Raw genomic sequence first — 15,362 nt, forward strand, 5'->3', positions numbered from 1 at the left:
CTTTGGTCTACCATGTACGAAGTGAAACAAGTCTTTAAAATTTAATGAAATTCAAACACAACGCCATCTATGCTCTGTTCGTCAACCTGATTGACTTTTTACGTCTATCCGTTTATCTTTTAACTCTTTTTAATCCGATTAAAAATTATTTAAATTTTTATTTCCAAACAACTCTAATAATCCAGATTCAATGATATAGGTGAAATCGTCTTAAACAAAATGTCGCTTAACGCTTTAGTCAATCCAACTTCCCGTCTAGTAACAATTTAAGACTTTCCCTTCCCCTTAGCGCCCTTTTAGAGCATTTTACTCCATGGATGCATGGTATAAAGGCTCAAAAAATAAGGTTTGTTCCGTTGTAAAGCATTTTTATCGATAACTTTAGCTTTTAATCAAATGCTTCTCTGTGGAAACGTAAGAGATAAACTAATTTGTCATTGCTCAAAATAAAGTCATAGATATGAACTTCTAGTAGGTTTCCGATTTAAGTTTCAGAGTGATTTCCTTTACATCTGATAGTTCGTTTAGTCGAAAACTGATTTTTGTCGTCCGATTTCAGTTGCAAAATATATTTTCTCACGTAAAGAAACTGTCAACATGGAGAGTGAAAAGGAATCCGAAAAAGAATTGCAGCCGTGGGAACGCTGCGTGATCAATATTACGTTGCGCAAGTCCAAAAACAAAGAAGAGATGGCACAGCGTCGTATTGCCTTTTTTAAAGAAATGAAGCGTCAAACTATTAAATCGCCATTAGAACTGAAGATGGAGGAAATGCTGGAGGCGATTCGCAGCAAAATTACAAAGAATCAGATCGAGGGCGTGCGCTGGTTTCGCGAATTGTTGAGTCAAGATTCTCCGCCCATTGATACACTAATCGAACGCGGCATTGTCCCTGTAATGATCAACTTCCTGAGCCACGGGAGCAATCCGGAAGTGCAGCTTGCGGCCACCTCAGTGTTGTTCGGAATAGCGTCTGGCAATACGGAGCAAACTCGCTGCGTCATGGACAACGGAGCAGTTCCTAAGCTGATTGCGTTGCTGCAGTCGCCAAAAGCTAAAACTACCGCGCAGCCTTCCGATGACACAGTTACGACTCAGCTTCCACTGCTTCGTCAGTTGGTTAAACTATTGATGAATCTCTGTCGCTCTAAGAATCCTCCACCTCGGACTGTCGAAGTAAATCGTTTGATGTCGGTGCTAAGGCAACTTTTGTTGCATTCCGATGTTGAAGTGCTTTCGGACACCTGCTGGGCCATCTTTTATTTGTCGGATGATTCCAGCTACAAAATTCAATCCGTGATTGAAGCCAACGCAGTGGGTTTGTTGGTGAATCTGTTGGACAAGCATGAAGATATCATCTTAATTCCAACACTGCGGTGTGTTGGAAATATTGCCGCAGGCACAGATGATCAGACTGACACAGTGATTCTTAATGGGGCCTTACCCAAGTTGGTTCCCTTGCTTCAGCACCCGAATAGCGATATAGTCAGAGAGGCCGCCTGGACAGTGAGCAATATTGCTGCTGGAGATAGCCAGCAGATTGAGGCCCTTCTGGAAGCTAAAATATACGTCGAAATAAAGAAAGTTCTGGAGAGTGGACACTTCCGAGCTCAGAGGGAGGCCATCTGGGCAGTGGCCAATGCTATTGTCTCGGGAACTACGCAGCAGACCGTGAAGCTAGTTCAGGATAATAATCTACTGCCACCGTTCCTGAATCATTTGAATGCAAGTGACGCTAGTCCCAATAATGTGATCCTGGTCGGATTGGAACATCTGTTTTCTGCGGCTAAAGAACTTGGCATCTTGCAGACTTTCTGCCAGACAGTCGAGGAAATGGATGGATTGCAGAAACTGGAAACTCTTCAATACAATCAGAATGCAGAAGTCTCTGCGAAAGCCACTAAAATACTTGATAGTTACTTTAACTACTACGATATTCTGGAGCCCCAATAGAAATGGACACAAACCCACCTATGCTATCGATTGATCCCCCACAACATAAAACTCCACCCTATACCATAATGTTTTCATCAATGTTATGTAATGTATTTTAGAATCGAGAGACTAGGAAATTGTAAAATAATTTTAAATTGTATTTTGTAAATCGCTGATCTTAACCAACAAGAATAAAGTAATTTTGAATATTGGGCTCAGATTTAAAAAAAGATTTTGTCATTTGGTCCGATCTTTGAAATTCGTTATGAACAGCCTTTAATTGGTTTAGCAATATTTATTTCTTAATCATAAACAGGGTCGGATCGAGGGGTATGGACCGTCGACTTCATGGACTACCCAAATGACAAATTTTTACAAATGTTTTGTTATACATATAAGAATATTGCACTATTCCTGACACAAAAAGCTGTATCATACTAGAATCTGTGGACCTCGAATTCGACCCTGATTATATTTTTATATAGTTTACAATTTCATACCGTCGATTAATTCGATTTATGTACTTGTAAATAAATTTTAATTTCTAAAAATTATGAAAAGATTGCAAAGTTTACGAAGTGCTTGAGGCGGCATTTTAGTATATCCGGACCTGATTAAAAAGGTTTTTCGAAATTTACCTTTAAGGATTTAAAACGCGGAAACGGCGAGTTTCAAATAAAATCCATTTTTCTAATGTGAATTCTGATGGAGCGAATGATTTCGGTTAAGAACTGTTTTGTTTAGAGGATCATAGATTCCATACCAATGCATTGGTGCATTGGTGACCATTGCAATGGTCATCTCGAATGCATTACTGTGAATCATAAGCAATACCATAGAGCATTCGTAAGTACGAGTTCGAGTTAATTCATTTTTAGCCGAAAAGTATGCCATGGATACTCAATTTTTTCAACACTGCCGTCCAGCTATAAAGTGTACGGTCGGGTATACTATTCATTCTACAATTCTCTCTGTCAATTGCTTTGCTTACAGTATCATTATTCAAAATTACGATTAGAAATCAGATTGTTTTTGTTTATATTTTTGCGAAAGTTTTTGTTTAGGCTTTTATTCTTCACAATGGCTCATCTCTTAAGACGCTTTATGAATAAATTTGAAGGCGTTCTCATTGGGAAATACTTCATCAAGAGCAGCATCAATATGCCAAAGATGTTTCGCAGTAATTCTGGCGACATCGATGCATATTTGAAAATGGAAGAGTTGCGCACGGTAAGTGGATGAGCATGGAGTTCAAGTTTGAAACTTGCTTACAAACATTGCCTAGTTAACGCAGGAACGACAGGAGCTCCAAGCGCATGCCGGGAAACTGGCCATGCAGCAGAGGAGTCTAGAAGTCATGCTGACGGAGTTGACCAGATGCATCAAGCAAATGGAGTTCGATGACAAGCAGCGAGAGCAAGGGAAACCACACAAAGATGCGGCAGAAGCGGGGGCCGGCGAGGAGCAACGAAACACTATGTCAAGCAATAAATAATAATCAGCAGCAGCAGCGGCACCCTCTGTTGCCGGTGTTTTGTAATATTTTGTATTATTATTTAAAAACCTTATCACTGGCACTAAGACAACAAAATCCCAATCGGGGAACACCATTCTAGACACTGGAGGGCGACTATAAATTGCTGATGCTTGAGGGGGATTTCAATCAGTCGTAAACCGCAAATCGAAGCTACATCATGAAATTACTGGCACTCTTTGGACTTGTACTGGCACTTTTTGGCCTGTCGGCGGCATCTCGGCACAGTGGACCACTTCAAGCTCCTGGAGGAAATCCCTTTAGACAGCCCCCACCTCCATCTCGGCCATTTTACTATGATTCTCCACTGCCCAGATTGCCAAATCAACCGAGGACTATGTACGCTTAAATCTTGAATAAACTATTAAAACTTTATGAGAAAGAGAGAGAAAGAATATCAATACAATAAAAATTGTGTATACCTTTGAGATTCATTTCAACTTTTACTTCATCAAAATTAACAATAGTCAGATTTGGAAAATTAAAAATAAAAAAAAAATACAAAAAAAAATGTGTTCGGCTATAATCTTTCCCAGTTCTTTGGTATATCAAAAATTTTTGCAAGCTAATCATCTTTATAATCGGCAATGCATACAGTAAGAGAATATGGTAGTATCTGATATTCAATTTTCCTATAAATCTAATCTCGCTCTTTAGTCGATTCTGTGAAAAGATCTACGGGCGAGTGACGTTTCAGGAGAACGTTCACTTTATGAAATTGGTTAGTGATGTAAAGAATTGTTGTAATTATATTTTATACCCTGCATCCATGGAAGAATATTGCTTTGTTGATTCGAAGTCATTTGTCTTCTTAGTTTCATCAGTTGAGAAAATATGTCTGTTACCTTTAGTAAAAAAGTTGTCTACTGACTTAATGTTTCTCTCCATTTGCTGTGCAGGGTATTTCCCAATTAGACCCGACAAATGCACTTTATATCATTTTTTTAAATTTCAGCAACGGGAACAATTGAAGAATTTGCGGTTAAAATTTCAGGAGGAGAAGGCTCTTATTAAGGCTAAATTGGATCGCTTGGATGGGAAAATTGTGGAAATGCAGGAAAAGCATTTTGAACCTGAGAGTCGTAAAAAAAAGTAGATGAAATCCATTTAGTAAGTTGCCTGGTATTTAGTTGTCTTTTTCCTTTAAAATTTCTCTTTACTTTTCGGCATTAGTTACAATCCAAAAATGATTAGTCGAGGACTTTTCTCAATGGGCTTAAGAAGCCTTAGATTATTGAAACCTGAGCCCCAATTGGTTCAGCTGGCAGTAACGTAAGTGATCCTCCTGAATTTAAAATGAGTATTTGATTAATTGTGACTAATTTCCAATTAAAAAGGCGCCACATGAAAGATATCTATGACAAGGGCAAAGGCGATGAGAAAATGCATGTCAATAAACTTGTATGTAATTCTTGATCTTAACTGGAATCTTCCACAGGTATACATATCTCTTTCTTTGTAGCAAATGGAACAACTTGATAAGCTTAGGAAAAAGAAGATTGAAGAGCTGACAGCTGAAATTGAAGCCATCAAACAGGAGATCAATGATTTAGTCAAGGAAAGGACCAGCGATTATCAGGAAAGGAAGAAGGAACTAGAGCAAAAAATTCAAGAGATAATTCAAATTATCAATGATATCATGAAAATATTGGGTGGAAAGAAACGCTAAAAAAATCATATTCCTAAACAACTTGTTCGAAAAGTCTTCTCAAAATGTGAATCAATTTTAGGCCGATTGGAAAAAAAACTATTTTTGGTCAATTAAATCAACCTATCTATAAAGCATATTTTTGCTTCGTTTTCAAAGTAGCCTTGGGAAATAATTCAAAATAGTTAGATATCAAATCACCTGATGATTGAATAATTTGTCAGATATCATTGTAAAATTCAATGTATAATTAGTAACTTCACTTTCTTCTTTAGGCCCAGATCTATTGCCTTCAAAATTCCGTCTATTCTTTCCCATCAAAATTATTTCATTGGCATGATGTCCAACAAACCAATCATTGTCTTGAAGCACATGAGAACTTGCTATATGCAGGACTTTATGTAAGTTGGCATTAATACGTATGTAGATAAGGACTAGCTAATCCTAATCCCATGTACATTCGCAGGAAATATAGCATAAGTGAACGTGGCAGGGCTAGAGAGAATATACACTTCTTGCAAATTGTTGGTATTTCGAGTTTTATTTAGTTTCCCGGTAACCACAAATCCTCGTCCTCTTTCATTTCCAGCAACGTGAACAGTTGGAGAACTTGAGAAGAAAGAAGCTCCATGAAAAGCAACAGGTTACCGACAAAATGAATCAAGTGGATGACAAAATTGATAAACTCGTCAAAGTAGCAGATCCTGAAAGTAAATCTACAGTCCATAGGGAGAAAACAAACAACAAAGATGAGGATGTAAATAAGTGACATCCAAGTGCATTCGAGTCCCATTATCTAAGCCCTAGACGACATTCCAATGGCCCTTAATTCATGTGTGGGACCGATTTTGTTCACATTTTAATAGATTTACGACGGAAAGAAGGCTGAAATAACAAAAACAATATAACACTTTTATTTCTATAAAAAAAAAAATAAAGCACTCATTCTTGATACATACATTTTTGTGTTTAATCCATTTCCAAAGTGCAAGGTGGAAAAGATGTCCATAGGAAATTCCGAAATGTTCTCCTGTGGTTAATTTGTTTCAATGGGTGCCCTTTACTTACATTTTGATTGGCTTTCAAGATATCCCTGAACAAAATTTAAATATTTTTCAGTATACCTGTAGTTGATCGTTAAGAATAAGCGATATACCAACACCCATATGGTGAAATGGTTTATTAAGGTCGCCAAAATGTTTGGAACAGACAGAGGAAAGCATTTCCAACTCCGTATAAACACCTAGATCTCGGACAAACAATTCGGTTTGTAGACTTGTGTATACAGTGTTGGTCACTTATTTCAAGGTTCTGCCACGCCCTTTCCAAGCTCTGCATAAAACTGATTTTGACTATTGCAATTGAACTAGTCTTGTTAAATTCTAACAAATTTTATTAAAATCGAACTGGAAATATTTCAATTATGCTCATAAACGTATTTTACGGGTGGTCCATCCGGGTGGAGTTGGCCGTAAGCTGACTTACTTCATTAAGTAATCAGTTTTCGCATAGATGATTACAGAATGACTCCAGCAGCGTTACTGCATCAAATTTCTAATGATTTTTTTTTTTAAGATATCACTTAGAACACCCAAACGGCTTTTGATAAGAATGAATGGCAATCGCCTGGAGGTTTGATATAACTTTTGGTACTTTTCCAATTTCGGCATCCAATGCCAATTTCAACCCAAATTTTTACTTAGTATATTCCACAAGAACTTGCCACTGGGTACCATCTTGTTTTTCAGGTTGGCTTTGGCCATAGAAATCCAAATTAAGATTTGTCCATTTTGATATAAACATAACGATTTGTCACTTGATTAGGAGTCGAAATGTAATGAAACTCAATCAACTTAACACTGACTACTTTTTTTTTGAACTTGTCAGATTTAGTTCCACTTAGAGAGTAGTCGATTCTCTTGCTTTCATTCGATTTTCACAATTTTACCAGAAACTCAAATTTAAGAGAACAAATTTCTGATTCTTCATCATGTGGAAATGTTTTCGGTCAACACTTTTAGATCAGAAACGATGCGCGGAACCGGTGAAATTGTTTTTAACAAAACGTCTGCTATCTGATGATGGAGAGCTCACCAAGAGCGATGAAATTAAGGTAAAGGAAAGTTTTTTATTTTGAATGATTCGTAATATCAATATCCTTTTTCCTTTGTATAGAATCGTTCAGCCTGGTCGCAACGCATTCAAATGCTAGTCGTGGTAAGTATAATAAGCATAATAAGATCCTTCAGCTTTATTTTGATGGTGATTGATATTCTTTGTAAGAAACGCGAAAAGCTGCAAGAGATGAGCGACGATATCCAGAGGCAACAATCCGATATTGAGGTTAGATTGCGTTTGAATGAGCAGCAGTTGAAGAAAGCGACCGATGAATATAATAAGTTGAATCCAACTTCAGATGATTAAACTCCACAGTTGAGTGTTAATAAATTAAATTGAAATTTGTTGAATTAAACTTTTTTCTTTTTTTTTTATTTAAAATAATTTTGTATTTCTCTCATTTACACGCTTTACGATGAAGCTTTCTTTAAATTAATAATTTTTCTTTTACATATACATATGTATATATGTATATAGTTTGTATATATACTATATAGTAGTTTCATGTGTGTGTGTTTCTTTTTCGTGTGTGGTAACAATTTTCTTGGGAGGAAAAAAGGATAATTTGAAAATGGTTAGGTTTTTGTTTTCCTTTCCGTATGGCATTTAAACAAAACATTAACATAAAATCTGTACAAAGATAAATTATAAATACTGTCCTTTGTTTCGTTTTCTCAAATAAGTTTGTGACAGATTAATTGATAACTTAGGACTACAAAAAAGGGTTGTGTGTGTGTGTGTGAGTGTGTGTGGGTGGGTGGGTGTGTATTGGTGTTTTGGGTTAGTTAGAAGAACTCAAGTCAAGAACATATACATATGTATGTTTTTTTTTTTTATAAGTACGTAAAGTTTGAGCAACTTGGAGAGCTTTTTTTTTTACTATTATAAGAACTAATTGTAAGAACTAGTGATCTAAAAATTGAATGCTGGACTGGCTGTCGATGCGAACTCTTTCTATTTCCAAACAAGCACTCGACTTGGTCAAGTGCATCCTCTACATCTTGTGTGTGAGAGTGTGTCTGTGTGTGTGGATGGTGTTTTTGTGTGAGGTAGCGGGAGTCTAGTAAAAAATAATATGGCATACTTTTGAGCGCCTCCTGGTCCTTTTCTCTTATGATCGATTTGTGTGCGTTTAGTTTTGCTTCTAGCTTTCTCCATTAAAAAATCAAAATAAAAAATACTGTTCAACAATGCCAGGAATGTTGTAGAGTATGCAACTCTCTCTCTCTCTCTCTCTCTCTCTTTCTCTATCTCTCTCTTTCATAATCTCTCCTTTTCTATGTGTGTTTGTGTGTGTAAGTGTGTGGGTTTAAATGTATGTGTGTTACTTAAATAATAACTATGTAAATCATCATTAAATTTAAAACATTAGCAACTAAAACAACATAAAACCAGTTTAAATTTGAGCCCCTAACTGGGCAAACGCTTGGTGGCCAATTCCTGAAGCTTTTGGAGAGCCAATGTTTTGTTAATCTCAACCAGATCCCGACTATGCTTGGCCGCCTGCAATTGTACTTCCAGAATTTTCATGCGCATCATGTGCTCCTTGCTCTGCATGTCCATAAACAGACGAAGCTCGAAGTTATTGTGGCCATTTCCTGCGGATGACGATGTGATCCCTGGTCCGTTACTGCTGCTGCCAGTGGCTGTGGTGGATCGCTCCAAGGCCTGATTGTCCGATGATGTGTGTACAATGGATGGGCTGACTACTGTGCTCAGTGGAGTTGATTGCTCCTCGTTATTTAAGCTGCCGCTGCTGGTACGCTGTCTCTTGGCCAATGGTTTGGGCAGATCATCGTCCTCCTCATTGTTGTTGTTATTGTTATTATTGTTGTTGTTGTTGTTGTTCTGATGGAGAGCCACCGCCTGAGCCTGCTGCTGCTGCTGTATGGCCACTGCCGCCGCTGCTGCACTTGGAAATTGTCCCGTTCTCAATGCATTCAGAGCCTCCAATGTGGCGGATATGTTGTTCATATTGAAATTAGCCTGAAATCCAGACATTTCGGCCCCGCTGGGTGTCAAAAATCCACCACCAGAGCTGGCATCACACAGCCCAGAGGCTGTCGACACAGTGGCAGGACTTTCCACCTCGCGCATGCCATTGCGACTGTGATTGGGTGATACACTCAAACGTTCACCATTTGAGACATCATGAAGATGATGATGACTGTTAAATGCCTCATTGAAGGTCTCATTTGTCTCCTCCTCTTTGATATCGACATCACACAGCTCCTGGGGCGGAGTGCGGCTGCTGCTTAAGAGAACAACAGCAAAGTTAGTTAAAATAATTAATGTGCAAACTAAAAGTTAACTTACTCATCCATATCATGCTCATCGGCTGTATAATCGCCACGATACTCGAAGTCTTCTTCCAATGCCAAGGGAATTTTGGAATAATCTATGCCATCCAATGCCTCAGATTTACAGGCCTTTTTCGCCTCTTGCATGAAATCCCAGACCTCAAAGGTAAATGGCGACGGCTTCTTGCGATCGGCCACCTCTGCCCCAAATCTGGCCAAACGATTATTATAGTCCAATATTTCATTACGCGTGCAAGCTGAGGGCGGGAGGAAAATGGATATAAAGAATGCATAGAAATTTATTCGTCTTGAACACACCTTTCATACGTCGCCATTGCTCCTTGAGGCGATTACAAGTGCGATCTGTGCCAAATTGGTTAGAGAACTTTTGATGGATTATTTTCCAAGCTTTATTCTTGACTGCCGTTAGTCCTGCATCCAAACGTTTGTTCTCTATAATCCTCATATCCTTGCGACACAAATCCAATAGGTACTTTTTCTCCTGATGATTCCAATTCTGAGTGCGTTCACGTTTCTTATACATGTTCATCGAGGGACTGTTCATGTATTGTGTCATTTCTACACAAAAAAATAGAATAATTTTCAATTTTAAAGTTAGAAAAGAAGTTTTTCTATTAGTTTTGGATTACTTACCCGTCTTCAAGTCGACGCCCTCTAGCAAATTGTGATTGGAATTCTGCCAGTTGGCGGCGATCTTCATAAAGGCCTCCAGATCGTTGGCTGTATACTGTTTGTTGACCTGCATAAGTACAGAGAGAGATAGAGAGAGAGAAAGAGAGAGGGAGAATGGTTGATTAGTCTTTAAATTATATACAATATACAATAAATGAGCGTTATAATTCGCCTTCTTTATGGCTATGGTTATGGGGTTTCGGTTCTCTCTTTTTTTCTCGTCTTAATGTCTGAGCTACTTGATCATGCAAAACTTGTCCAACAGATTCCAAAATGAAATGAAATGTCTGGGATCTTTGATCCACACACTCACACAAACACACACACACACACATACTTGAGCATTCAATGAACCTGAGTTTCAATAACAACAAATACACCAAATGAATCGAATTGAAATTTCACATCAATTAATTTTTTCGAAACAGAAGAGTCAGAAGAGAAAACAAAAGGATTTTTGAAGCCGACATGAGATGTGAGATATAAAACGGGCTATAGCATTAAATATATATAGAATGCAGTCACATTAATTGATTTTCAATTAGCCAATACAAGCAATAGCCGTTGAGTTGGCAACAAATGTTGCCAGACCTCATTGAAATGGGCTAAGAAATTATGAATAACAATCAAATAAATTGCACACACACTCACACATTCAAACATAAAGAGCGCGATTTAATTTATAAATTAACAAACACACACACACACACACGCACACACACGACAGCTGCCGACATTTTGTTTTGCCTTAAGTGTGGTGTGTGTGTGTGTGTGTGAAGTGAGGCGATCAAACGTCGCTTTGACAGCCAATTATAGCAAGATCAGAAATACACTCACAAAAAACTTCAAAATATATACATATATATTTATATATATGTACATCTATATTCTTACAGCATATAAAGCAAATTATATATACAAATATTTAAGATTTAATACAGTAGAACATGCCTAAAGTAAAAAATATATATGCATCATTTGAAATTTAAATCAAAAAGACAAGACATTAAATGGCACTATGTAGTTTTATATGTATAAAACATGTAAATTAGGATTTTAATATCCCTTAACTGCTTTACATATATTTTGTGTTGGATTTTTTATATACATATACGCAATAGAATCAATACAAAAAATAGTGAAGAAAGAAGGACATGAAAATTATCCTTTTTTTTCAGAAAGTTCTAATAGCAATTTCGCCCATTTATAAGGATTTGAATCGTTAATAGAACATTTGCTTTAAAAATACTCCTCTCTTTTAAAACATACAAATTTTATTAAGATTTGCAAGTTTCCTGAAAACAACTTTTATATTCAACATTCTATAAACCGAATCTATGACTAAATTGACTTTTTCATTAGGTACACACATACATATTAACGCAAAAGGCAGGTCGATTTCTTTATTCACATACATATGTATGTATCATTTAATCAATATACGTAAGGATTTTGTGGCTAAAAGGCAACATTTGACATTCATATCATATCAAGTTAACAAGATGTGTCGCAGGATATTTTGTAGATTTTCAAATGCTGTCATTAGTATTAAAAAAAATGTTATTTTTTAACACAAGCAATGAAACTTGTATTTGTCCTGATCAATTAGATTACCATTCCAAATATTTAAGAATTTTCTAACTAAGAAATTCAATTTTGGCCAACAAATAAAATGGGATTTACCATAATTGAAACATATAACCTTATCAATATTAAAATAATCGAAATGAAACAAGTTCCTTCGTTTCATTTGTGACACAATGATTAAATTGTGTTCATTTTAGTGTAATCAAACTGTATGTATATCGGGTTATTTGCTGTTGGCTCACTTAAAACTCTTTCATCTCGCCACTCACCCACCACCAACCCACCTCTTGGCCCCCACTTCTTGGGAGCAGTTCCACCACTCGTTATCCATCTTTGAACACAACAACAACAACAACAATAACACAATCGTCAGAGTCTTAAGTACATTTTATATGTGCTTTATTTCATTTCAATTTCTCAGTTAGCCACCCCTCCCCCTATCCTCCTCCTGCTTCTCTTATCCCCTCCTACCCCCTTGCCAATACTCCCCCACAAGTCAAGCATCCACAAGCTGCGCCATGTGTTCAATATTTATGCCGTATCTGATTTACAATTTCTATATACAAACAACATATAAAAGTAAATATATTATGTCTGTATGTATGTATGTATGTGTATGTATTATATATGTATTTTTGCCGTCTATTTGCGAGTATTGAAAGGAAACTTTTTGACTCATTGACGCGGCAGAGGCGCGTGCGCTTATTATTATTACTTTTTTCCAGTTTATATTATTAACAATTAATAATAATTATTATATGGTAATGTTTAAATTTTAGTTATGAGCTGCAAAATGAGGTTCTAGAGACTCATTTAAATTCTAGCCAAGTGGCAATTGGCTGCTATAAGGGTGTGGTTAAATAAGTGACTAATAATTCAGTTTCGGTTTTTGTTTTTTGAATGGTTAACCGAATTGAGGATGACAAGGAGTACCAAAAACCACAAAAATACAGATTCGATCTATCGAACTTCTCTCCACTTTTGACACTGAAAATCGTTGAGCGTCGCAAAACAACAATTTATTAAACAAAAAGAAATAATCACTCCAATCAATGTGACTTTAAGAAAACTGGTTTAGGTTTTTGGAAAGAAACTACTACCAAAAACCAAAATAATTACTGGTAGTAGTATATATATACTACATATGCTATACTTTACAATTGTTGCGGCTGAACCTACACAAAAGTCCAACCTTGTGCCTTAAAATAAAGCGAAGGCATTGTGTTTTGCCCACATTGACGACTCCGACGACCGACGTCAAGTTTGTAGTGCGACGAGACTGGAGACCAGAGACCACGGTGCTCGAAATATTTTTGAGTAATTACCACAAATTAACAACAACCAAACAAACACTCAAAAAACTTAGTACAGTGAACTATTTTTGGCCAGTTATGGAAACGTCAGAGTACAGCTATGCCCTATGCTTCGAAATCGTTAAACTTTAGCCCATAACTATAGAATAAAAATGTAGATTAAAAGTAGTTAATATATGTGAAGGTTTAAGCAACGGAACTCCGTAAATCTTAGGGCACAAGTACTTGAAGATACTGTACTTGAAAAATGAAAAATTAGTTTAGTTTAGAAATGTTGAAAAATCGATTAGACAAATTCTAGGGATTGGTATCCACCACTTGGGAACAGGAGTAGTACTTGGAAGGCCAAAGTACTCCGAGTCAACGGACGGGAGTACCTCGTTTTGAGCCACTTGAAATGATTAAACAAAAACCAAAAAATTCTTTTCTTAATTATTATTATTTTTATTTTCCTTTTTTTTCTTTTTGTTTCTACACTTTTCCCAAATTTATGTATTATAATAATTACACATAACGAAAGAGAAAGAGAAAAGGGTGCTGCTAAGGAGGAGGGAGAAAGAAACTAAAAACGAAATGTCATCGAACGTTGAAGTGGACGAAAAAGAGCTCTGACTTTGAATGCTACAATTGGTTTTCGGTTTGGTTTTGGTTTTGGGTTTGGGTTCGAGATTGGGTTTGGTTTTTAAAATTGGTTATGGAACTCGAGTGGCTCGGCAAGCAGTTAGGCATTGATTTGAATATGTTTTTTCATGCTTAAACAACAAAAAATATATATGTACGTATGTATGTGTATGTGTGTTTATTGTTCTACCGTTTTGAAGAGGGGAAGTAATGGAGTGGGGAGGTCCGAGGCAGGGGTGGAGTAGACGCACTCATAGTTGTTGCGCTTAAGTGGAGGAGCCGGAGTGTAAAATCCATGCTCGCGGCATAACTGCCGCCGCCTCCCATTAAAATACACTTAGTTTCTAACCATATGCCACATTTCCATACATTATTTGAACAATTTTGAAAATAATGTAAGACGAGAGATTACGTAAACTGTGGGTAAATTAAATTAAAATTTCACATTTCGAAAGATCTAGTAGAAAATTATAATGACCCGAATTAGAAAACTCTTCTCCAAAATTCATAGATTAAAAGAAAATGTTTGAGATTTTCTACAACGTCTTTTAGTATACATTATTACTTAACATTTATCTACATTTGTGTGCATGTATTTGTTTATATTTGTTTCGACAGTTGCTCATAGTTGTGTTTTTTAGAAAATAAAGCTATTTCGTTTGATAAAATTTAACAAATAAGGAAGGATATACTCAAAATTAAGTTATAGAAACGACTCTCAAGTGATAAAAAGGGGAATTTTGCATGAATTTACATTATGTAACTTACTCGAGTATGTCAATTCACAATACTTTTCCCCAGGACGATATATTTCCTAAGCATTTCTTCAATTGACATACTACAGTGAGTCAAAAAAGTATTGCTACACTAGAATTTTTAGGTGTAGGCGACTCTTTTTTGTTGAATGAAAATGTAAATAGTTGTGTCTGTGTTTAAACATTAAATTAATATTTTATTTTTGCCAATTTTTCCAGTATCATCCATTTCCAGGATAGTATATTTTAGCTCCATTGTGAACAATTTGTGCCTACTGTGTTACATGAACCCTGGCTTGATCCCTTGAGAGAGCGTGTTTCTTATAAAATCCTTAGATATTATTTGGAAAGTCCGTATTTGTTTGTGTAACCATTGCCAGACGTCTCCTTTTATATAAGGATAAGTCGTTGGGAGTTCTTCCGACTATAAACTTTTCACGGGAATAGATCCCACAGGATATTGGGCTTCAGTTTTATCATACTGTTCAGTTTTACCTGGTTTCATTTTATTTTTAAACCTGGTTTTATGTTCAGGGCCTAACCGATATTAGTCAGAGCATTTAAGTTTCGCTTATGCAAACAAACACATGCTTACATTAATAGATATGTATATAGTTATGTGTGTATAGGTATCTTTTGTTATAATTTGTTGTAGTTTTGTTGAAGTATATTTTGTATTTGTATGTATTTTTTTTTTTTGGCTGCGCTGCTATCGTAGTAGTTTGGGCTGAGGCTGAGGCGGAAATTGACTCATGACTGTTGGCAACGAATTATGCTCCAGGTGTGCATGACAGAAACAACAAATTTATTAGAAATTGCTAGCTGCACACACACACACACACACACACACATTGGGGA

The 15,362-nt window shown here is 36.5% G+C and overlaps 5 protein-coding genes across 8 annotated transcripts in view; 4 read left to right on the top strand and 1 right to left on the bottom strand.

The window, feature by feature from the left end:
* The first annotated feature begins 447 nt into the window (after positions 1 to 447).
* LOC6652143 (importin subunit alpha) lies at positions 448 to 2,215 on the top strand. The gene has a single exon (XM_002074828.4). It carries the CDS (start codon positions 598 to 600, stop codon positions 1,951 to 1,953), a length of 1,356 nt encoding a protein of 451 aa, XP_002074864.1. The 5' UTR covers positions 448 to 597; the 3' UTR covers positions 1,954 to 2,215.
* A 672-nt stretch (positions 2,216 to 2,887) lies between these two features.
* LOC6652142 lies at positions 2,888 to 3,897 on the top strand. 2 transcript variants are annotated; one of them, XM_023181091.2, is made up of 2 exons: positions 2,888 to 3,165; positions 3,230 to 3,897. In XM_023181091.2, the coding sequence occupies exons 1-2, from the start codon at positions 3,016 to 3,018 to the stop codon at positions 3,428 to 3,430; spliced, it is 351 nt and encodes a 116-aa protein (XP_023036859.2). In that variant the 5' UTR covers positions 2,888 to 3,015; the 3' UTR covers positions 3,431 to 3,897. The 2 variants fall into 2 exon arrangements, with proteins under 2 accessions (XP_023036859.2, XP_015032051.3); XM_015176565.3 differs by having other exon boundaries at positions 2,889 to 3,165; positions 3,221 to 3,897.
* A 64-nt stretch (positions 3,898 to 3,961) lies between these two features.
* Positions 3,962 to 5,256, top strand: LOC26528839. Its single transcript, XM_015176564.3, has 6 exons — positions 3,962 to 4,065; positions 4,127 to 4,190; positions 4,425 to 4,579; positions 4,643 to 4,741; positions 4,807 to 4,870; positions 4,932 to 5,256. The coding sequence occupies exons 3-6, from the start codon at positions 4,566 to 4,568 to the stop codon at positions 5,136 to 5,138; spliced, it is 384 nt and encodes a 127-aa protein (XP_015032050.2). The 5' UTR covers positions 3,962 to 4,065; positions 4,127 to 4,190; positions 4,425 to 4,565; the 3' UTR covers positions 5,139 to 5,256.
* A 1,747-nt stretch (positions 5,257 to 7,003) lies between these two features.
* Positions 7,004 to 7,590, top strand: LOC26529373. Its single transcript, XM_015176563.3, has 3 exons — positions 7,004 to 7,230; positions 7,293 to 7,334; positions 7,401 to 7,590. The coding sequence occupies exons 1-3, from the start codon at positions 7,108 to 7,110 to the stop codon at positions 7,539 to 7,541; spliced, it is 306 nt and encodes a 101-aa protein (XP_015032049.1). The 5' UTR covers positions 7,004 to 7,107; the 3' UTR covers positions 7,542 to 7,590.
* The window catches only part of LOC6652140 (putative uncharacterized protein DDB_G0267716), a 45,641-nt gene continuing 37,864 nt past the window's right edge, over positions 7,586 to 15,362 (bottom strand). For 2 of the 3 annotated variants that reach the window (XM_023181011.2, XM_047009844.1), the window contains exons 2-5: positions 10,190 to 10,295; positions 9,854 to 10,114; positions 9,552 to 9,792; positions 7,586 to 9,489 (exon numbers count right to left, since the gene is read on the bottom strand). In XM_023181011.2, the coding sequence (XP_023036779.1) occupies positions 8,646 to 9,489; positions 9,552 to 9,792; positions 9,854 to 10,114; positions 10,190 to 10,295 (1,452 nt within the window). In that variant the 3' untranslated portion in view covers positions 7,586 to 8,645. The remainder of the gene's footprint in view (positions 9,490 to 9,551; positions 9,793 to 9,853; positions 10,115 to 10,189; positions 10,296 to 15,362) is intronic. The other variant, XM_002074825.4, reaches the window with a different exon arrangement.

Source organism: Drosophila willistoni, assembly GCF_018902025.1.
Source record: "Drosophila willistoni isolate 14030-0811.24 chromosome 2L unlocalized genomic scaffold, UCI_dwil_1.1 Seg168, whole genome shotgun sequence".
NCBI classification, from domain to species: Eukaryota; Metazoa; Arthropoda; class Insecta; order Diptera; family Drosophilidae; genus Drosophila; species Drosophila willistoni.

Bases quoted from the DNA above. Each gene is read 5' to 3' on its own strand.
- LOC6652143 (XM_002074828.4), top strand. From the start codon at position 598: ATGGAGAGTGAAAAGGAATCCGAAAAAGAATTGCAGCCGTGGGAACGC.
- LOC26528839 (XM_015176564.3), top strand. The intron at 4,742-4,806 runs GTAAGTGATCCT...CCAATTAAAAAG, and splicing joins TTGGTTCAGCTGGCAGTAAC to GCGCCACATGAAAGATATCT. The intron at 4,871-4,931 runs GTATGTAATTCT...CTTTCTTTGTAG, and splicing joins AAATGCATGTCAATAAACTT to CAAATGGAACAACTTGATAA.
- LOC26529373 (XM_015176563.3), top strand. From the start codon at position 7,108: ATGTGGAAATGTTTTCGGTCAACACTTTTAGATCAGAAACGATGCGCG. The intron at 7,231-7,292 runs GTAAAGGAAAGT...TCCTTTGTATAG, and splicing joins CCAAGAGCGATGAAATTAAG to AATCGTTCAGCCTGGTCGCA. The intron at 7,335-7,400 runs GTAAGTATAATA...ATTCTTTGTAAG, and splicing joins GCATTCAAATGCTAGTCGTG to AAACGCGAAAAGCTGCAAGA.
- LOC6652142 (XM_015176565.3), top strand. From the start codon at position 3,016: ATGGCTCATCTCTTAAGACGCTTTATGAATAAATTTGAAGGCGTTCTC. The intron at 3,166-3,220 runs GTAAGTGGATGA...AACATTGCCTAG, and splicing joins AAATGGAAGAGTTGCGCACG to TTAACGCAGGAACGACAGGA.